The 24220-nt window shown below is 36.0% G+C and overlaps 1 protein-coding gene across 2 annotated transcripts in view; it reads right to left on the bottom strand.

Annotated features, from left to right (window-relative positions):
* The window catches only part of Ttll7 (tubulin tyrosine ligase-like family member 7), a gene marked incomplete at its 5' end in the record, with an annotated part of 137696 nt that overhangs the window by 87142 nt on the left and 26334 nt on the right, over window positions 1-24220 (bottom strand). For both annotated transcript variants that reach the window (XM_013514540.1, XM_005385172.2), the window contains 2 exon segments: window positions 440-571; window positions 767-962. In XM_013514540.1, the coding sequence (XP_013369994.1) occupies window positions 440-571; window positions 767-791 (157 nt within the window).

The following is a 24220-nucleotide window of genomic DNA, read 5'->3' as shown; positions in this document are numbered from 1 at the left end:
TATACCAATAAACTTTTAAAAAGAATAATGGAAAAGACCTATTCTTTTTCTTATATTCACAAAATCAAATCTGTAAGGTCAATCATATATAAATTTCTTTTATTGTCAGTGTCAAAGCTTGAAAACTGACAAAGCTGAGCTTTAAGGAAAAGGTCAGGTATTAAATTTTTAATTCTTTTTTTAGCTAAGCTATTTAACTGCACTTTTGTTTTCACTGAAATTACAGAACTCAATTAACATCTTTTTTAAGAAAATCATCCACCACTGCATTGGAAAAGAATTCCTCCAATATGTCATAAACTTTACACAAGACATTAAAAAGAAATCTATTACATAAAAGATAGTTATCTCTCTATACAGTTTGAAAATCTATACAGTTTTCAACACCAAATCAGTTTTTCAACCATTATGAAAATCCTATTATTCTGAAGAGACCTACCAATTTCAAACTTTGTCCCAGCAACATTTGCTGTAATGATTCCCTTCTTTTTCTTCTTTCTGACTTTCCTTTTCATGGTGCTTTGATAAGATAATTCTGTATTCAGATTCAGGGAAGAGGGCGCCTGTATAACTTTAAAAGAAAAGTAAACAAGCAAATATGACTGTAATTTTAAAATAAATCCACACCAGAACTACAACACCCTCCTACCACAAAATAAACTATGATACCGTAAAAGTTCATAAATAATTTGAATAACTTAAAAACTTAACAATAATTATCCCGAGCACATTTATATTTTGTAACATGGTACACTGATCTGCTTACCTCCTTCTTGGGGCAGAGATGGCATTATTGCCTGTGGCAGTTAACCAGCAGTGTGTGCTTCTGTACCAAACTCTCAGTAAACCTGGAAGTCCCGCACTAGTCTAAGAATACGGCCCCAAAGCACTGAAGGTTCCTGTCATATTATCTTGGTGGAATCCTCAGATTTCAAGACACAAATTATGGGCCAACAAGGTACCTGTAGAGATTTTCAAACAAAATCATTTAGAAAACAACTTTTAGGTAAGTTTTAAAAGTCAAGTAAAGACAAAAGATAACATGTTCAATCAACAAGGATTTGTCGATTTATTAAACTTTACGTAAGATGCCAAAGTGTGGTTCACTACCCTAAAAGACCACAGAATGTAATGGTGGTTTTATTACACTTTTATATATATCAAATAACATACACAAGCAATGACAACAATAACAAACTTCACTTCCACTTATCAAACATCTGCCATCTGAGGCAATTACATTGTGCTACTTAATCTTTTAGCAAACCTGGGAGGTGGAAGTTTTTACCCCCATCTTACAGATAAATGGAGCTCAGAAAGGACAAATAATTGTGACAGTCTTTATAAAGAAAGTAAACGACAAAGCAGAAATTAAAATGAAGATCTTTCTGAGTTCAAAGCCAGAGTCCTGTAACCAGAAACCCAAACAACCTTCAAACTAATACTTAAAATGTAACTGTGGAAATGCTTTTAATATGACATGGTGAGATAAGTACCAGGGTAGAGATTATTTGCTGACTGAATCCAGAGAAAGGGTAGAGAAGAGGACTTCACAAAGCAGACTGCATGTGAACTGTGCCTTACAAAACGAGAGCAATTTTGAAGGGCAGAAAACAGGAAAAGTCATTACTATGATAATCTCACTTGAGCACAAAGAACTTTTTTTCTAATGAACTACTTCGACTTAGCTGACACTCAACATGGCCTACAGTACAGTCCACTTATATTTGCACCATGAATGTAGGCACCCATGCCCTGATTATACCAGACTGCCACGCTATACTACCAACTTTCTGATCTCTCCCTTCATAATGTTACCATCTTTGAGTTGCTGTAAAATCTCCCTAAACACAATAAAAAGTTAAAACTATTATGATAAACAAAGGTATGATACTACCTTTACTCAGAAGTTATCAGGTTTTATAAGAAACTCTGAAATATTCAGCTACGTAAAATGTAACTTTTCTGGGGACAGAAGCTGTAATAAAGAGGGGCTGGGGGGTCCGAGGGTGGTGTGTGTTTTGCCCTGTGGACTGAGAGCTATGCGGAGGCTCCACTTGCCCCCGTCATGGCAAGAAGACCCACAGAACCCTGATGCTCACAGGGCAAGGTAAGGACCTGCTGAGGGTGACAAGGATCTTTAGAATAAAGCAACAGCAGCAGTAATTTCTGCTTGGGGAAAACAGTCTATTAACCCTTGTCTCATCCTTGCAAGAATGCTTTGTTCCTTTCACTAGCCCACAGCAATTGCCACCACGTTCCAGGAGAGTACGCTCCCATTCTGAAAACGTGTGTGTGTGTGTATATGCTCAATAAATAGTGGCAAGCTTGGAAAGCCTTTGTCTTCACCCATCCTGAGGCCCCAACCTCCCAGTCCTGCTTTATACATTAATAAACTGTCTCTGTCTCATGTTTTATCTTTTGCTGTACCGCTCACACAGGCACTTGGGGATCTTGGCCAGGTCCTGGCAGGAACTCATATATCATCCCAATACTCACTGTTAATAAGACTCATTGTTAAAGAAAATTTAGAGCTTCATTTGTTCTCAGGTATCATTTGTACTGGAATTCTCCAGTATAAACCAGTATCAATGCTAGGAAATCTTTATAAAAGAACAACAGTGGGCAGTGTGTTAAGCCTTTAAAACAGTTTGTCTCAGTAACAAACCCTGAACTTCAGTTCATTATTCCCATTTTCCAAATAGATAAACTAAGGCTGGGTAACTTTAAAAAATCAAAGATAGATAAAACTCAAGGTAGCATGGTTTAGAAATAGAACTCAGTTCCAATGAAATATTCTATCAGGTGAGTTCCACTGTATTCAGACACCATGTTATATGCTATAAAGACCTACCACACAAGGATTTTACAACCCTGCTGCAGTACATACTGCAAGACATGGCTACAGTCTGCGAATTCACAGCAGTTTCACAATAGTTAAAACCAAACAGTGAAACCCACAGTGAACATCTCTAAACTGATCTCTCAGCTCCCAATTCTAAGTGGAAACAGACAAGATCATGTCTCAGAACAGAACAAAGGAGTGGACTAAAGTTCAGTTCAACTTCTTTCTGGAGGCTCTCTGTTGCTTCAGGGAGGTAACTATTTGGGTTCATGAGTTCTTGTCCAACATCTTGTTACTGGAGTAAACAAAGGTCCCCTTTACAGTGTTAGAGGCATTAAAAGTAGCTGAGAAAGTCAACAAGACTTTGAAAACAATATACACCTAATTAAACTAGGCTCTAAAAAGAAATTTGTTAATTTCTAACACACAATGAGAAAAACAACTGTGATTTGTATAAAATTTTTAAAAAAGAATGCTTATCTCTTATCCTCATTTAACAATTTAAAAATTATATTCTCCGTATCTAAACTTTATTGACTTCTATTTACATTTGGTGAAAGTGCCTAACACACCTGACTTCATTACATCATTTTAATTCCACTGATTTAATTTAATTCTAGGCAAGAAATTTAAGATGACAGAGATACCATGTCATTCAAAAAAGCTACAGTTATCTACTTTCACAAAGCTGAAAGTATTTTTTCGTTACTTCTGAAATACGTTAAGCCAGTGGCTTCCCAACACTGGCTGCAAAGTAAAATCACCCACAAAGCTTTAAAAAACCTAGTCAAGACTGCATTTCCACACCAATCAGGGGCCAGTCACAGCACTTTTTTCCAATTTTTATTGTTTATTAGTACAAGTTTACAGCACAGAATATTATATTATTCATGGGGAGCTGGCTCACCTAAGACCATAATGTTAACTGAAATAAACCAGAACAAAGGCTTAAATATCACATGGTTTCTCCTATATGAGAAATCCAAAATATAAATGAGCAAAATAAATAGAGATAATAGGTAGATAGATCTTTTGCAAATGGGAGGAGGACCAAGAGACAAAGGGAGAGAGAAGGGGAGAAGGGGTGAAAAAAGAATTATAATGCGTTATGTACGTGTACCCGGAGCACTTCTCAAGTTCTCCAGTGATTACACAGTGCAAAATGGAAACTTTAACTGTATGCACCTAAAGACATCAAAGCAAATAATAATTACCATGTACACATAGAAAATTAGAAGAAAAAAGTTAAAGATAATACTACTATAAATTTTAAAAAGGACAGAAAAAATAGCTAAAATAATTTATAAAGATCCTCATGTCTACTTTAACTAAAGAAACTGAAAGAATTTTGAAAATCAATAAAAAATTATGTCTACAAAACCCAAATAATTCATTTTTTAAAAGAATCATTTTTTCAAAACATCAAGCAAAGCAACCTTGAATATGGAATTCTCTAGTTCCAAAAGATGCATGAGACAGAAACAAAACCAAAATCAGTCCATACATTTATGCTGGAGAACCCTTTCTTCCAAGTTCTTGTGAATAAACTTTTGCCAAATACTTGAAATTGCGATAAACAGTCACTTTTTCCTGATCATATCTGAAAAAATTAACTTTGCCTTCTCCTGGTCCATCACAGAAACCCTGATTTATACACGATCAAAACTACCAGCCACAAGGGTAAGCTCCATGAAGAAGATAGTTTTAGCTCACCTTGTTCACTTCTCCAATCTCAGGGGCTACAGTACTGCCTGACACAGGTTGGTGAGCACTTGTTAATGAATGTTATGCTCTGACTCTTTATATCCCTCCTCAATTCATGCAGAAACTCAGTCTCCAATGCAGTAAGATCAGGAGGTGGGACTTCTAGGAAGTGATGAGCTCATGAGGGCTCCTCCCTCATGAATAGGACTAGGAACTGTACAAAAAAGGCTTCACATAGTATTTTGCCTCTTTTGCCTCTCCTCCTCTTATGACATGTGAGGATATCATGTTCATTCGCTCCAGAGGACACAGCCACAACATGTCACATTGGAGGCAAAGATTACAGCCATAAGACGTTGCTGAATCTTCTGGCACCTTGATCATGGGCTTCCCAGCCTTCAGAATTATAAGAAATAAGTTTCTCATTTATAAATTATCCAGTCTGTGATATTTTGTTATAGTGGTGTGTATGGATGAAGGCAATAAGCTAAAAAATCAACTACTGTTGCTGGAATAAAGAGAGAAGGTCATGTAGCCTGAGAAGTAAATACATATCATTTACAGTATACTACTTTCACATTTTTAAGTAAAAAGGTGTATTAAAGTTTACATATTATACTGGCACTTGGGTAAATCCACAGAATAATACACGGAATATATGGTGGTGGCACAAATCAGTGGTGGCCAGCTATGGCTGGAGACAGAGCTGTGGGTGACTTATGCTGCTTTGCACCCTGAGCATGTTTCACCTATTCAAAAATGTAGAATGCCTGTGGTAAAAGTTTTGTGTCAATATTATAATGGTGATAACAAAACCATCAAATTCTTTGTTTCTTATCTCCTAGCAACACAGTTTTGAGCATCTAGCTCATTCCCCATTCTATTTCCATATTTGCTCTCTTATGGTATGGTTTTAACCAATCTTACTTAAAACGCGCTACATCTTGTTGTAGTAGTAAACCACTTCCAAATCTCAGGAGATTAAAATAAGCAAGGTCTATTTCTTGATCACACTATATACGCTGTCAGTGTAAGCAGTATGTGTATATGGAACATGCTGTTATCATGTGCACAGTTTGGGTTAAGTGTGATAATTGAAGGAAAGGTTATTTTTTTGTAAAGTGCTACTGGTATTTTCATTATAGTTCATATAAGAATTTATTTGTATTGTTCTTTTTTTGTATTGTTCTATTTTAGACTTAGAACACAAAAAAATAGTCGATGTTGAAAATTTTGAGCTTTCTTTATAAACAATAAATATTAAAAATTCAATATTTTGTGGTATTTTTCCATTAAGTATTCATTGCTTAATAAAATGAAACTCATAAAATTAAAATTAATAATTCATCAATAGAAATATTGTAAAAAATAAACATTTCTGCATCTTGATGACAAAATTAGCCTTAGGTTCTGGTTAAATTCACCTAATTGTGAAATTATATATTAATGTTTAAGAGTTAAAAAATAGGTTGAAAAATGATGACCTAGACCAGTGCTTCTTTAAATCTCATCCCAGTAACAGCAGCATTGCATCATGTGCAAACTTCTTAGGAATGCATATTCTTCAGATCTTCTGAATCAGAAATCTGCAGCCAAGGCCCACAAGTTAATAAGCCCTCCAGTGACTCTGCTGCAGACTAAAGTTTGAAAATAGAGGCCCAATTCCTGGTGGCACAGGCACCCTCCAGGAAAGGGGGAACACCACTCCTGGCCTCTGTTCCCTTCTTCTTGGTCTTCTGAGGCAGAGCTATGTGGATGATTTAGAAGTCACCTGGCTGAGCACTGAGTGGAACAGAAAGCATGTGCCAAGCAGGGCTCTTGGTTTTTTTTGTTTTGGAGGTTCTTTTTTGTTTTGCTATTTTGTTTTCAGAATGTGCTTTAGAGAACAGCTAGAAAAGAAATCTGCTACAAAGAACCTCACTTTCTACTGTCAGAGACTTGCTACATGAGATGAAATTTGCTAACACAGAAAGAGATTTTACACTTTCGTTTCATCCTAGTTCAGCTACCAATGCTGACCAAACTCATTTTATAGACTACCAATCACCAAAACTCAATAAGCATGAGGATTAATACCATGCAGTATTAGTAAAAATAATACACACTTTATCCCCAAACGTCAGGCTAGAAGCATGCATCCTTGGTGTGAAAAAGACAGGGACAGTCAAAAACGGAGGAAGTGTAACGGAAGGGACAGAAGAGGGAAAATGCAAGTCAACATCAACAAGAGAGTGAATAAATATACCATGGTACACTCATGCAATGAAAATACTACATAGTAGTGAAGACAAATGAACTAGACTTACGTCATGAACCACACAAACAATTAGATCAAACTCAGCTAATGAATACATACAGTACCTCATTTACATGTAGTTTAAAATTATACTGTTTTATATACATTGCTTAGAAATTAATATGTAAGTCAGATGCCTCTTGAGAGGAAAAAGGACACAACAGCCAGTCCTTTTCCGAATACCTTCTATGCTTTTTTATGTAATTCTTAATATAAAGAATTAATATAATATATCATGTTTTAGAGTAAATACACATTTATCATGGTTTACCCTTCTTTAATAACAGGTAGAAATGCAACAACCATAAAACTTTCGCTTGAGCCTTTGTGTTTCTTTGGCAGTAAGGGTTCTAAATCCACACTGTTGAAACTTAAGCATGATCCTGACTCATAAGCAAAGTGCTCATAAGCAACTCATAAGCAAAGAGTCACAGAAACGCTCTAAGAGGAGTCACATAATCCAGACTGTTTCTTAATAGAATATACTGGCACTTACTGTGAAGGCAAGAGCTACGACACAGAGTCATAGGAAGATATTTTAAAAATCCAAGAAAGAAGGTAAGAGCTTGATCACAGATAGAAACAACATGTACAGAAAGGAAATATACTGTTACCATAGAACAGCAACAGGACTTGCTGGTCAAGAAAGAAAGAGTGGGGCTGGGATGTATCTCAGTGGTAAAGCATTGCCTAGCACGCATGAAGCCCTGCCTTCAATTCCCAGCCTTCAAAGACAAGAAAAGATGAAGAAAACATGGAATACTTGGGGATTTCTGGCTTACAAAAATTAGGAGGAGATGGTATCATGCATCATAAAGCCAGCAGAGATAAAAGCCAACTTGAGGGGTAAAATTATCTCTATTTTGTATTTGCAGAACAAGATCAATGAAAAAGAGAAGAAATAAGAAAATAAAATTAGTAGCTGGAGATAAGAGATAAGGAAAACGTCTATTTTTATAAACAAATGTCTTTAACACAGAAAGGTCCCTTCCATAGCATAACTGATCTATTTCTGTGTTTTCTGCCAAGAAATGACAATGGATTTCAAAATGCACAGCTGTGTGACTGGTGAACAAATGACATCACCCAAACAACTCTTATAACAATAATGCATTGACACCATTCACTGTGTCAAAGCATTTTAGAGAAGCTCCTTACTCTCTTAACATAGTAACTTCTACCTCGCTTTCTCAGGCTGAAAGTATACCTCACAGCTACAGTCAGATACACAGTGTGAAAGAACCATTGGATCAACTACTGTTTAAGACCTGGCAGGAGCCAAGTATGATATTAGATAAGAATAAACAGAAGAACTATTTAACCATTATGGTAAGAGAATTAATGTCGACTTTGACCAATAGTAGCTCCCACTCTTCATTTTTCAAACTGGCCTTAGGCTGCTTAGTATTTATTCAATGGTTGCAGTTGAATTACATCAGCCATTAAAAAATGTCCACTCAGGTCTGTTGAGTATCTTATCTGTAGAATTTAGCCTACTATGAAATTTAAAAAGCAGAGACTGATAAATAGGTAATGATAACACAACTCACCTTAAAGGTATTTTTCCCTTATTAATATTTGTAGTTTTTCTATGCTCCTCAGATAACAAAAAAGCAAATATATGGTGAGTTAAAGTACAAAGCAAGTAATAGTTATAGTTCAGTTATTAAAGTTATAGAACACAAAATTATGTCATACTATGTCTATCAAATGCTTATAGTCAACAGCTCCTTGAGACATATCTTTCCTAAAATATAATGCATACAATTACAAAGTGTTCTCCAGTAGTTTTAAAAAATGAAACAAAAAATAAAAAGCCTCACCTATTTCAGAGAATCAACATGCAATGATATCAGTTAACTTCTGCATATCTCACATGCTTTTTGAATCCACTTACCTTTTTCCATTCCCTCACTCTGTAAGAACTGTACCAAATCTAAGAGAAGTGAACCTCATGTATTCAGAGCACCCAACCCATGTTTCACTGCACAAAGACCTGTCTTGTTCTAAACTATCAAATTGGAACTGAGTGTCCTTTGGACCCAGTTCTCTGCAGAGTTCAGCAACCTGGATCACAAAGTAAAAGTGAGGGACTAACGAAAGTGGACAATTTCAAAAAATACACAGTTCTCCCTTCTTTGCCGGAAAATGCACAATAGATACCAAAATGTGCAGCTGCTTAGCTGCTGAACCAATGACATCACTGGAATGCCATTTGATGCCAGCATCTATAATTTATAGTCCTAAAGGTCCAAAACCTCTCTGTAACTTTCCCTGAAAATCCAGTTTTCCTCTTATGTTCCCTAGCTTGGTAAAGGGCATCATAAAATACATCAGAATCACCTTTCATATTTCCTTTGGATTCCCTCTTTAATATACATTCAATAGATACCTTATTACCAATATTAAGATATGTATTAGTTTTACTATTTATATTTCCATCTCCTTATGAATTTTAAATATTAAATATGAAAACAATCCATTGAACAACAATTCAGGCTCCTTTACATGCATATTAGTTAGTAAGTTAACATATAGTGAAGACTAGTAGCCCCCTACTTAATAGCCATTCACTACATCACCCTAACTAATACAACACCCACTGGCTTTTGTTAGGGATGGCATTCTAACTAAATAACATTACCTATACTTCCTTACAGCCATACTGACCAGGAGACTAAAGAAATGTAGGGACTGATAAGTTAATCAGGAGGAAGTGGAAGTTGTTGAGCAGGACTTCCCAATAAAGTACCTTAAAGAAAACAGAAGGCTCATTTACTTGCTTTCCTGAGCTGGTATCCAATGCTATGGCAATTTAAAGTGACAATGATCTTATCTTGGAAATGGTGCATCAATCTTAAAACTGCTTATCTCCAGAGATAACAAACTTCCTTCTTGTTTAATCCACTGTTATTTTATGTTTCTATTACCATCAGCTAATTGCACATTTTAACTGGCATGCTGCTCTAGCAGAAATGATACTTCCATACATGCAGTACTACTCTGCCATAAGGAAGCCTTAAGTCATCTGTTAAAAACTGAATGTACCTTGGGACCATAATGTTAAGTGAAATAAAATAGACACACAAGCTTAAATATCACATGACTTCTCCTATATGAGAAACCTAAAACGTAGATAAAGAACAAAATAAAAGTGAGATAAGAGGAAACAGTGAGATAGATCTTCCCAAAGGGGAAAGGGGTCAAGAGATGGGGAGTGGGAAGGAAGGGGAGGGAATGGGGATGATAAAAGGAATTGGGATATGTCATGTACCAGCTCCACACAGGGAATGTAAGCATTTATGTACCACAAAAAAAAAAAAAAAAAGAAAAAAGGAAAGCGATCAGGGATGGGGTAGGGGACTTACAAAAAAAGGAGTTAAGAGGTGTTACATACTTGCACCAACTCCACAAGGAATGTATTGGTTTAACTTCTTTTTTTTTCTTTTTTTTTTTTTTTTTTTTTTTTTTTGGTACCAGGAATCAAACTCAGGACCTTGCACTTGCCAGGCAGGTGCTTATGCCGCTGAGCTATATCCTTGGCCCCTCCACAAGGAATGTAAACATCATGTACTATAAACATGTACTAATAAAATTTTTAAAAAGAAATTACTATATTGGATTTTTTTTTTAAAGCAGGTCAGCTAAAATCCAATGAGTTTTGGACATTTATCATTTTAGCTGTAGTCTGTATTTCTCCACTTTCTGTTATAAGTAATCCAAGTCTGCTCTGATAAACCACTGCCCCCTCACTCTCAATCCATGTGGGGACAGAGAGCCCCATTACCCTCTTAGTTCTTATGGGCACTCAATGGCTGAATCTAGGAACCCAAGCCACACAAGAGCTGATTAACAAGAGAAAAATATAAGTTTTATTAATTTTCCATGTGCATGAAGATTTTCACCAAAAAAGGTGAAGTCAAAAGAAATGACCAAATCATGATGTTCTGATAATTTTTAGACACATAATAATAAATCTGTGCAGGAAAGGTACAAGACAAATGGATATCTGGACTAAGGTAGTAATAAATTTTAGGGACCTGATCAAAACATATTTTGAGGGCAATGCAGAAGCTAGCAGAAGATAAAGGTTACTTCGGTGTATATTTATTCAGGTTCCTTGTAACCCTATTACTGGTGATCAAGAATAATTTCCAACCTTTGTATGTGGAGGCTATTCCTCACTAAACATTCTTCACAGCTTGTTGGACTTACAGAACAAGCCACTTGGCCCTTTCTGAAGTTACAGCTCCTCAGGTGGTTTTAGCTTTAAAAAAATTCAATATACCACATGGTATATTTTATCTTAACTCTTTCACATGTGATTCAAGAAGGGTTAAAGCTGATCCCAACTCCAAGAATGGATTAATGTCTTGGGTTTAAAGCAGTCATGGAATCCCATCCTCTTGACCATGGAGTTGGCTCAGCAACTCAGGATTCTGAATGTAGGATCCAACTAAAGCTAGTGAGAGTCAGCCCTGGAATTGTCAGACTCTGGAAGAAAATAAGATTCTTTTGTGAGCTGGATTTGAATCTGGGAAGATACATACCTACAGTTGCTGGTCCCCTTCTTCCCTCTATACAGAGTCTGAGAGGGAATTTAGTTTTAGCTTTTAAATTTTGCTTTTAACTGAAGAAACTTACTTCAAACATCCTGGCCTAAAATTCCCCAACTCAAATAAATTAAGAAGAGGCCTCCTTACATGTTTCTTCCATGACACAGCTACTGGGCAGTAGCTTACGAAGTATCTTAATCTACATCTTAAACACAGATCCTGCAACACAGGAGCTAAATGCTGGGCTGCTATGTCAGGGGACACAAAACTCTTAAAGGTTCTTAATTTTTAAAATTAGAAAATTTCAATTGTACTGACTTGTAGAATCAGATAAACTTGTCACAGTTTCAAATCTCTCTAAATTAAATTAAATTCCATTAAAATTAAGCCATGGTCCAAGATTCACAGTCTGGAAAATCCTCAAGAAAAATATATAGTATCATAGGTATAGTCCACCTAATACCGTGTATACATCTATCAGTTAAACTAAGATGTATGTATAAGATTTTAAGAAGCAAAAGAATAATAAGGGCATTATGCTTTTAGATCATTACACTAGATGCAAAGCGAATTCACAAGGTAGTCTTTGGAAAGAAATAAAAATACTAATAGCTTTTACCGAACAGACCATCTGTTAAGAAAACCAAACTAAGTTGTATTTTCATGAGATTAGATCATTCAAAAATAAGAATATTTCCCAAAAGTCATTCCAGGTCTTTAAAAACTATCTGTTTGGCATCACAATTTTTGCCATGAAACCAGTCCTTTTATAGACATGCAGAAGAAAAGAACTATTTTTATCCTTCATCTTAAAACACATTAATGGATGTAGAATAGAATTTGTGCCTCAAGTTAAGCAATGCACAGTAAAGCAGTCTCTAGAGATACTCTCACATAATACTACAAATTTATTTTTTCATTCATTCTTCCTCTTGACCAGTACCTTCCCTTTTCACACACAGAAAATAAATCTATAAAGATTCATCGGTTCACAGTTGAGACCCAAAAGAGACAGGTACACTCCATCAACTGCCTGGGGACTCCAGTCCCGGCGCCCCGCGTTCTGCCACCATTGTGGTTCACAACTGAAGACCATTTGCCCTTAATCAACTGTCTGGGGACTACAGACTGGTGGCCCACATTCCACCACTATCGTGGTTTGCAGCTGAGACCCACACAATTTCCATCAACTGCCTAGAGACTCTGGTCCAGAAGGCCAGCATTCTGCAACCATCAGGGTTCTCATCTGAGCCATGTGCTTCATCAACTGCCTGAGATCCTGGACCTGGTGGCCCACCTTCTGATGCAATCATGGGGCAAGTATGACACCCAGGAAAACTAGGGGCCCTAGAGACCTCCACTGAGCTGCCCAGGAAGGGTAAGGCTTGGCGCTTCACCTCCAGTATCCAAAATGACTAGATGAAGGAGCAAAATACAATCAGAAATCCACCCCACCCAGAACAAGTTCAAGAGACATTAACATAGGAGTACTTGGAAGCCACCTACCTGAAATCTCTGAAATGATAGGAACTGAATGAAAGAAACAACTCCATCAGGCCACAGAAGAAATCAGATCAGAAATAATCTCTCAGGTAAAAAGTGAAAATGAAATGACAACAATAATGAAAGAATTGCTCAGCACATCTAAGGAAGACATATATAAAAAAAAAAAAAAGCATAAAAAATGATGGAAACATTAAATGAACAATATAAGAAAAAACTAAAATGCATGAAACAGATTCAAACAGATATCCAGGAAATCAAAACTTCCATCGAAAGCTGGCAAAACCACTTGAATGAAGCCAAAGATCGACTTTAGATCTTGAAGACAGCATTGCAGCTAATGATTGCAAAAGGAAAGATCTCTTAAAAATAACAAGGAACCAGGAAATATCAATTCAACAGCTGCAGGACAATGCGGAGAAAAACAATTTAAGCCTAATAGGTGTTAACAAACAGTAGGCGTCAACACAAATGACATAAAAAGAATATTTGCAGAAGTAACACCAGAACATTTCCCTAGCATGGAAAAAGAATCTGACATACAGCAAAATGAGGCATATAGAACTCCAAATAGCAACAACCAAAATAAAAATACACCCAGACATATAATAATCAAGATCCCAGAAATCCAGTAAAAGAACAGAATATTAAAAGCTGTTAGAGAAAAAAAAACAGATCACCTATAAAGGAAACGCCCATCAGAATCACAGCAGATTTCTCAAAACAAATCATCAGATCAAGAAGAGCTTGAAGTGGAGTATTGGAAGAGCTTGGAGTGAAGTATTCCAGGTCCTAAAACAAAACAACTTCCAACCCAGACTGATGTACCCTGCAAAACTATCCTTCAGATTTAATGGAGACATAAAATATTTCCACAACAAAAAACAAGAACTTCATCAGTGCCAAACCAACCCTAGAAAGAGTACTAAAAGATGTTCTTAAAAGATAAAAATGACCACAATTTGAAGAACAACAATAGAAAGGAACCATCTAGCAAAGCAAGCAATTAAACAGATAGTAAAAGTAGGAAACCAACAGCAGGGAAATAACATGACAAATATAAATGAACACATATCAATTATAACCATTAATGTAAACAGCCTCAATTCACAACTGAAAGCCAGCTGTGTTGATTATAGTATTTAATTTATAACACTGAGATCCATGCTGTGAGTGTATGGTTAGGCATATCTTTATAGATTTCTAGGGTCATTGTGGAGTATATTTATAGTTGATATGATTAGTATGTCTTGGGTTTTGTGTGAATTTTTATTTTTCAGGCAGTTTTTGAGCTGATAGGTATATTTTCTGGAAGAAAATTATATGTATATATATATTAAAGACAGGTGGCACTTTTTTTCTTCTGAGAGCACCTAATAGAGGAGTTTTATAAACTTTTAGTGCAACACGACATACTGTATGATGAAAAAAACAAATTGATCATTAAACTTAAAAACAGATTGATAAATCTTTATTTTATTTTTTATTTTAAAGATAAAAGAATGAAAATATATTAACAAACACACAGATATAAACAAAACAACACAAATACAATAAAAGCAATACAGGATTTCAGACAAGGTGGTAGGAAATTAACAATGGTTGTTCTATTACATATTGTCATCTTCGGGGCTAGGAATTTAGCTCAGCGGCACAGCACCCGCCTGGTAAGTGCAAGGTTGTGAGTTCGATTCCCGGTACCAGTGGGAAAAAAAAAAAAAAAAAAAAACATATTATCATCTTCAATTTGGTTACTCAACTCATCCCAGGGATGCAGGGATGGTTCTATATATACAAATCAATAAATATAATGCACCATATCAACAGAGTCAAACGCAAGAACCACGCAATCATCTCAACAGATGCAGAAAAACCTTCTGACAACATTAAACACTCATTTATGGTAAAATATGGAATAGATGGTCTTTGTCTCAATCTTATAAAAGCCATCTGCAACAAGCCTCCTGCCTTCAATATATACACATAATTTCTTCCCAGAAGAGATACCTATCAGCTCAAAAGCTACCTGAATAATAAAAACTTCACACAAAACCCATGACATATTAATCATATCAATTATAAATATACTCCACAATGACCCTAGAAATCTATAAAAATATGTCTAACCATATACTCACGGCATGGGTATCAGTGTTATAAATTAAATATTATAATCAACAAAGCTGGCTTTCAGTTGTGCTTCAAGAGAGCTGGACTTACTATGTTTAAATCTTATCTTGTGTTCAAAATCATCCAATATACAAGTCTTATTAGAAAAAAAAATGCATTGTTTAGAACAGTTTTAATCAATGCACTTTAAGAAAACTGGTCATTTGTTTCTATTTGTCTTAAACTAGTTTAGATGGTCTTGCCACACTGCTATAACTTACATAATCTACTTTTTAAAAAGATTTGTTTACATCAGTTCATGAAATGATACATCTTATTATATACATTTGGAATGCAATTTTAAGTACTCTCCCTGCCTGTATTATTGTTTTCTCCTGTTATTTGATTATTAAACCAAATATTTGAGTATCTTCTTTAAATAATTAAAATGTAAGTTTCTTAAAGGCAATACATACTGTTTATCTACTACATTCTCCTTGGCAACTGACATCTTTTTCTACATTTAAAAGTCCTAATGATTATTTAAGAAATTAAATATTTCAAACTCTTCTATTCCTGCTTTCTCATTGGCAGACCCAACTTCCACATCTCCATCATTACTCCCAAAATGGTAAAAAGTTTGACAACTTAAACTCGTCATCTACTATTAAGTTGTAGTAGACTAAAATGCTAAAATCACTGAGGAATGATTAATTCACTCAGAAATAAGTATTGCAGATCAAATTTTGCCATCACATAAATAAGATCATGAATAAAAGTGATTTCACTGTCACGATTAATTTTATGTGTCAACTGGAAGGTGTCATAGTACTCAGATATTTCGTCAACTACCAGTCAGGATGTTGCTATGAAAATACTTTATACATGAAATTAACATTTAAACCTGTAGACTTTGGGTAAAGCAAATTGTTCTCCATCATGTGGGTGGCCCTCCTCTAATCAGTTGAAAGTGTAAGAGAAAACAGACTGACTGAATTCCCAGAAAGAAAGAAATTCTGCCTTCAGGCTGTCTTTGGACTCAAGGTAATACCAACTATTCCCTAGTATCTGATCTTCCAGTTTACTTTACAGATTTGGGATTTATAAATCTTCACAATCCTATGGTTTAATTCCTTAAATTCCTTAAATTATATTCTCTTCCTCCTTCTCTTCCTTCTTCCCCTCCCCACCTTATTATCTGTCCCACCTCCTCATCCTCTCCCCTGTCCTCTTTTTCTCTCTCCTTCCTAAACTTCCTCTCTATCTCCCTTTTGCTCGTGCGCACTCTCTCTCTCTCCTTCTCTCTCTCCACACACACACACACACACACACACACACTTCACTGGAGAACTCTAATACATTCATTATTCCATAGGATCAACTACATTTAATGAGATCAAAAATCAGATTTAAAATACTTTCTAGAAGTTTCTGAAATAAAATACAACAAAGATAACCAAAATAACCAATGGTTATAATAACTATTTTAAAGTATAATGCTAGACTATTATAAAAGAAATGGGTGTGGACAGCTATACAAAGAACAATCGATAGTATTTACCTCTGAAATAAAAGTGAGGAAACGAGTAGCTAATACAGACTATCCACAACTACTACCACATTTCTTTGATTCTAAACCACACTATTTTGTTTTTTAGCAATTAAAACCCTCTAAAATTGTGTCAGCGCCGGGGATACAGCTCAGCGGCACAAGCGCCTGCCTGGCAAGGACAAAGTCCTTAGTTCAATTTCCAGTACCAAAAAAATAAAATAAAATAAAGTGAAATTGTGTCAGCTGTCAGCCAGGAGGCAGTCCTGATATAGTTACCACTGTCTGATCCTGCACATCAGAATCAGCAACATCAGGGTCAGAAGCTGAAAGAAAAACCCTTAAACACAGTGGAACTCTCTTAAATGCATCAACCTTTTGACAAGTTTCTTTCCTTTTCACAATATCCATTGTACCTTTCAAATTTTAATTACTCTTTCAGTTTCTTACACTAGGGAGACAATACAAGGTATACATATGCAGGTCTGATTTATTTCACTTATGAGTATGGTCTCAACTGGGATGGGGGAAAGGAGAAAAGAAAGAAGGGGAAAAAAATATATAAATATATACACACACAAGATAGCTAAGATAATTGTACTACTGGTTTCTACTGATTTATTGAAAGGAACAGTTCATGCTTAATTGGTCAATTTTGCCTGCCTATATTTGGTAATCTGAACAACTATTTTGAAGATAACGATATGCAATATAACAACCGTTGTTAATTTCTTAACATCTTGTTTTGAAATTCTGTATCGTTTCAGTTTTTTAAATTTTTTATTCTCTTTAAAATAAAAAAAGAAATGCATTAACTCCTTTTTATTATGCATTTCTATTAGTGCATGTTTGCAGTAGATAAAAGTTACATTTATCATGGGGAACTGACACATGAATATAACACATTTTAATTATTTTTTGTCCCCTTCCCCTCCCATCATTCCCTGTTCCCTCTAACTGTTGATTCCCTTGCCACCTGAAAAAGCTGTATTTTTGCATTTTTCTCAATTGTCTGTTTTTCAATCCATTTTCCCTTCCTCCCCTCCCCCATCTCTTGAACCCAAAGTATCAATGAACAGCAAAATAAAATATACACTAGTAGAAAATAGGGAAATCTTTTTCAAGAACCCTTAATGGCTGGAAAATACTGTGTGAAGAATGAATCAAGAAGAGATTCAGAAGAGTCCATCTTTCAAGGTAAAGAAATGCACAAATGCCTTAAACAATATGTTTTATTTACACTTTCCCTCTTCTGAATGCATAAAAGTGATGTAAAATTTTTCAGTACCATTTGACGGCTCTTTTCAACATATATATTTTCATATTATGAAAGTATTGTGCATAGATGAGATTGCAAAGGATTTCTGTAAGTAAATAAAATAAAGATGGGTCTAAACAAAGAATTTTATCTTAATAGTAATGAAAACCAGCAGTTCACTGGCTATCAGAGTTTCCACTGCATAGAACTAGTAACAGTATTAACCATAACTGAAAAATGCACAGATATCCTGGAGAATAAGAAATAATAAGAATGGAGAGTAAGAATGCTAGGCCACTCCCCTGGGCTTCTGGTTCCAGGCAACTTTGTGTCAGACCTCACCCCTGGGCAGCACTGAGAATCCTCATGCATCAGACCCAGGCAAGATCTGAGGGACAAAGGCTGAACCTGCAGAAGAAGGACCCTGTGTCTGCAGCCGCACAGAGTAGGGGCGCAATGCTTTATTTCCAAATGCAATTCTAACAAGCAACAATCTATGTGGTACCTGCACAAGGTACTCAGGTTTACAACTACTAAACTGAAAACAGAGAAAGTAGAACTCAAATATAGTGTGTTTTGTAACTCACACCTCACTCAAAATACTCAAGGTATAACTTCTAACATTGCAATTAAAATTAGTCCTAGAATGAAAATGCTTTATGTAATTCTCCTCAGAAAATAATAAAGCTGTGCAAAATCATTAAAAACAACCATTTCAGGATTCTTTTCTTTTTTTGTACCAGAAATAAAACTCAGGACCTTGAGCTTGCCAGGAAGGCACTGTGCTGCTGAGCTACATCCCCAGCCTTCAGCATTCTTGAAAAAGTCAAAGGCATACAAGGAATTAAGGAGCTTTAATTCAAAGAAGACTACTGAAGATAAAGTAAGAATAGGAGTGATATTTTAACCTAAAACCATTCCCATACACCACCTCCTCCAGCTCCATCTCCTCAGGAGTTGGACCAGGACCCAGGAGGGGAGACATGAAAACTAACACCTTCACTACTAAAGAGGACTGACTTGATTTGGTGCATGAGCAGACTCAGTGGCACATAACAGTAGAAGGTCATTATCACAAACACCTGTAGTTGGCATCCTGGGCCATACAAATTATTGGCCAGAAAAGCACTGCAGTCATGAATACCAGCCCTTCATCTTACCTATTCCCAAAATGAGGAAGCCTGTCATTTTTTCTGCCCTCCTTACTCAGGAACTCTCCCTCCTCAGCCACTAGGAACTTTAGCACGACATCCAATGGTAAACAGATTAGACAGATATATAACAGAGAGATAGAGACACAGAGAGAGACAGAGACAAAGAGATTGAGATGAGAGAGAGAGAGTTTCAAGGGGGACATTATTCTACTTTGATTATCCAAAAGTCAATTATATTTACCTCTTAATTCTCACTTGGCTTCTAATTAGGTGAAACTGCAAAAGGGTTAATTCTGCAAAAGGCTTTCATTACAAATAGTAATAGAAAAGAATACATTGTAAGATTCAAAGACAGCTATAATATTGGTCTGGAAAGTTAGCACTTCTCTTGGCCTCTCGTAACTCGGCGGCTGGGGAACTGAAGTATCCTTCTCAACTCCCAAGTTCCTCCTAATTATTCCCTCATGGAGTTCTCATCATATGCTGTCCAGAAAAAGACAAGCTGTCGAGAATGCTCACCTGATAAGGTCAAGCTATATCATAGTCAAGTGGAATTTTCCTGCACCAAAGGTAGTAAATTGTGGTAAGAATATTAATAATGAACATTAATGTTGTTCACAGAAAGTTTTCTTTATTCTTATATTTTACTTTAAAATGTATACAACTTATTTTCATATTTTGTCGACATTAAGAATTTTTTTCTTTTTTGTTAGTATATGTTTGTGACACATAATACACCCATTGTGGGGAATCAGTAAATACACATATTGCATCCTAATCCATTTTACTTCCATTTCCTCACCAATAGCTCTTTCCCATCTCCACATCTCTCTCCATATTTCCCATCATCTTTTATTTTATTCTGTAATTATTTACATCTTGGATTTTTTATATTAAGAGAAACCACTTGATATTTAACTGTGTCTGATTTATTTCACTTAGCATTATGATCTCAAGGTGCACCTAGTTTCCTACAAATGACTCAAGTTTACCCTTCTTTATGGTTGATTTGTTGCTGCATCCTCAATTCTGTCCCACTGGTCAGTATGTTTTGTATGTGTACACATGCATGACACTTCCTTTATGCATTCATCTGTTGATGAGCACACAGGTTGCTTCCAAGGTTTAGCTGTTACGAGTTGTACAGCTGTAAACATGGATATACATGTGTTCATGTAATATGTCTTTAACTTTCAGGAAGACACCTAGAAGACGTATAACTGAGTTAAATGGACTCTATTTTTCTTAAGAATGTCTTTACGGATTTCCATATGGGTTGCACTAGTGTACAGTCCCATCTACAGAGTTCATTTTTCCCCACAACCTCATCAGTATCTGCTGTTTTTTGAGTTCTTGGTGATGCACAAGTCTCACTGGAAAAAGATGGAATCTCGGTGTTATTTTGATCTGCATTTCTCCAGTGGCCAAAGACACCAAAGACTTTTTCATTTAACCATTTGCCATTTGTACTACTTCTGTGGAGAAATGTTTACTAATTTTAATTGCCCATTTTTTGAGTCTTTTTTTAGGGGAATCTAATTTTTTGACTTCTTTATACATTCTAGATATTAGCCCTCTGTCAGAGGAATAGCCAGCAAAATTCTTTCCAATTCTGTAGGCTCTCTCTTCACTCTGTTGGCTGTTTCCTTTGCTATGAACAAGCTTTTTGATTTGATATAGTCCCATTTATTGATCAATAGTGTTAGTCCTTGTGCAAGATAGAGTCTGTTCAGAAAGTCTTTGCCTATGCCTATGTCTTTACGGGTTTTATCTATTCTATATTCCAGCAAACTTAGTGTGTCTATATTTATAACTAGGTCTTTGATCTATTTTGATTTAATTGTAGTATAAAGTAAGAGATATAGGCCTATATTCATTTTTCTACATGTGGATGACCAGTTTTCCCAGCAACATTTGTTAAAGAGGCTATCTTTTCTCCAGGATATGTTTTTGACCCCTTTGTTAAAGATCAGATAGCTGGATGTGTCTGGGTTTACTTCTGCATCCTCAATTCTGTTCTACTGGTCAGTGTATTTTGTGTCAGTACCACGTTGTTTTTATCACTATAGCTGTGTAATATAACTTGAAATCCAGGATTGTGATGCCTCCTCCTGCTTTGTTTGTATTACCCAGGATTACTTTCGCTATTGTGGACCTTCTGGTTTCATACAAATTTTAGGATTTTTTTCCTAGTTCCATGAAGAATGCTGTTGGTATTTTGATTGGGATTGCTTTAAATCCAAATACCATTTTTTGGTAATATGGTCAGTTGGTAATATTGGTTTTGCCTATCAAGAAACAGGGTATATCTTTTCATTTTCATTTGTGTGTGTATGTGTGTGTGTGTGTGTGTGTGTGTGTGTGTAGTGTTGTTAATTTCCTTTCATTGCTGAAAATGAGAACAATTTAGTTAACAATTTAATTAGATATTTCAGTTTTCATTGGCAAATTTTTTTTAAAGAAAATAAAAATTTTTTAAAACATTAAATACAATACAGAATTTTAAAACAAGATAGGAAATTAACAATGGCTGTTATATTGCATATTGTTGTTTTTTTTTTTTCCGGTACCGGGAATTGAACTCACAACCTTGCACTTGCCAGGCAGGTGTTGTGTTGCTGAGCTAAATCCCCAGCTCCTGCATATTGTTGTCTTCAAAGCAGCTGTTCAGACTACCAGATATAGGCATGCAAAATAGATCAAACAATTAAGCATTAACTGTTCCTTTCAATACCGATAGAAATTAGTAGTACCATTATCTTAGCTAACTTGTGTGTATACATATATATTTTTTTCCTTTCCTTGTTTCTTTCTTTTCTCCTTTCCCTCTTTTCATTTTCTGACATCCTCTTTAATCTCTCTCTTCTGAGAGTACCGTACTGTAGTTTTCACATTGTGAATGGGATTCTTTCTTGGTGGTTCAGTGTTAGACAATTTATTCTTTTTAATGACAAGAAGGCACATATAAACACATTTATTTGATTATAAAACTAATTCTCAAAATGAGAATTTTTTTTCACTTATTATAATAGTAAATGTGGAAAATACACACAACAGAGCAATTTCCCCTTGAATACGGAAGTATCTTCTGAACCTAACAATGGGTTACCATACCGTCATTAAAACTGATAATACGAGGTTTTTACTGCTTTAAGAATACATAATGCTTGGAGAGAGGATATGAAGATTCATATGAAATGAAGCATTATTTATTTTACCACGAAGGTATGATGAAGTAAAAAAATTTCCTTTCATTTACTAAACCTGAAACATACATGCCTAAACTGGTATATATTATATTCATTACCTATCTACATGTCATACTCAACTTGTATGTGAAAGTTCAGAATCTTTTACAGTAAAGATATGCAGTCAATTATGAATTGTATGCCAAGATAAATTTGCATGCAGAATATCAAAAAAACTTAAAATAATTTGTAAATGTGGTGACTTCCAAGAGACTAACTGCTAAGTAGTACATAGGGTTATGTTTATGAATCACAACATTTTGTGTCTATTTTAGTACTTAGAATATTTGCTATAGCACCTCTGAGGTTAACACTTCCAGAGTAAATCAAAATGTAAACTAACTGATCCCAGATTCCAGGAATTCAAGCCAAGACTGAGATCATCATGTTAAAAATAGCTAACAGTGAAGTTACAAGATATATTTGTATGAGGTGCTGTTCACACCCAAGTCAGAGAAAATCAGGAACACATGATATATACTGGGTTCACTTAAAACATTTTCCCTTCAGAGATGAACAGAAAGAATGGACACAGATAAAATCCTAGAAATTTTCCTCCTAATCTATGTGGATCTCTTTTTGAGATCCTGACTCTTAGTTTGGATAGGTCAGGTTTGCAATATCAACAGCATGTCCATGTGGAAATTCTAGGTAGCAGATAAAAATTAAAAGATATTTACAAATTAAGGAAATAAGACATAGTTTTTCTCCTATCTACCATTTAGTTGTAGGTATTATCTTAGCAGTCTGTCTTAGTTTAGGTTCCCCCAAAACAAACCCTGATAGGATGATTCAGATGCCAGCATTTTGGGGCAATACATAAAACAGCGTAGAGAGGCAGGTCAGGGACGGGAAGGCAGCCAATAAATGATGTAATATAAAGCTTACTACCTTATCAGCAGCTGGAGCTTAATCTCTGTCTTAGTTACTTTTCTCATTGCTGAGACAAAATACCTGACAGCAAAAGTTAAAGGAAAGGTTTATTTAGCTCACAGTTTGCGGAGGTTTCAGTCCATATCCAGCTGGCTCCAAGGCAGGGAGGCATGGCAAAAGGGCAACAGTTCATGGTGGTGGGAGACAGCAAAAGCAACAAGGGGGAACCGGTTCATGGCAGCCAAAAGGTAGTAAAGCAGCAAGACTCTCTGTGCCCTATACAGCATGCGGACTAACCTCCCTAGGGCAGATGTAGCATTCACATCCTTAATCACAGCCAGAACTATGCCAAGCAAATCAGTGGAGTGATTTACTAATTATACAAACTCAGTACCAGCATCACATGCTCTAGATTCAGCCACCTCTGAAAAAGCCCTTTAACTGCATGAAGCTTTGGGGAGACATCCAAACACAAGCCAAAACAATCTCCTAGGAGACTTTGAGAACCAGCTTCAGTGTTAGCCCACCCAGGTCAATCATTGGTTGAAGACTACTGTGGATGTGGGCTAATTCCATGGCCCTTTCATCTTCTGTGGCCGGCTGGGACAGACAGTATGAGAAGGGTGGTAAAATAATGGTAGGAGGTTGCCTAGGAAGGCAAAAAAAAGGCCTCCAGTCCCCAGGCTCCGGGACAGTCCTGGTAAGCGCTCAGGCAAAGAAACATCCTGGTAGGCAGTGGGAAGTAAAAAAACTATAATGAAGTGCTAAGGTACAAGGGATGTGGGCAACGCTCTGAGGGCATCTAGTCAACCTTATCCCTAAATGTAATCCCCACTATGAGATGTTACAGGTAGGAGCGGGTGGAACCTTTATGAGGTGGTCAGGGTACTGCCCTCATGAATGATTAATACATTCACACAGATAGTGGATTAATGAACAGGTTAATGGGCTATCTTAAGAATGGGTATGGTATAAATGTGTCTGACGGCTGTTGGAGACCACTGTGAAGTGGCTCTGATCAGGATTTAAAATTAACCAATTGGCTTTCCATGTTTACCTGTGAGTCTGTTCAGGGCCTAGGCCCCTTGTCTGGAGATGGGCAGCAGATTTATAAGAGAGCCTCTA

The sequence above is a fragment of the Chinchilla lanigera genome, unplaced genomic scaffold (genome assembly GCF_000276665.1).
Source record: "Chinchilla lanigera isolate Chin_1 unplaced genomic scaffold, ChiLan1.0 scaffold00022, whole genome shotgun sequence".
NCBI classification, from domain to species: domain Eukaryota; kingdom Metazoa; phylum Chordata; class Mammalia; order Rodentia; family Chinchillidae; genus Chinchilla; species Chinchilla lanigera.
This window is presented reverse-complemented; position numbering and strand designations above follow the sequence as displayed.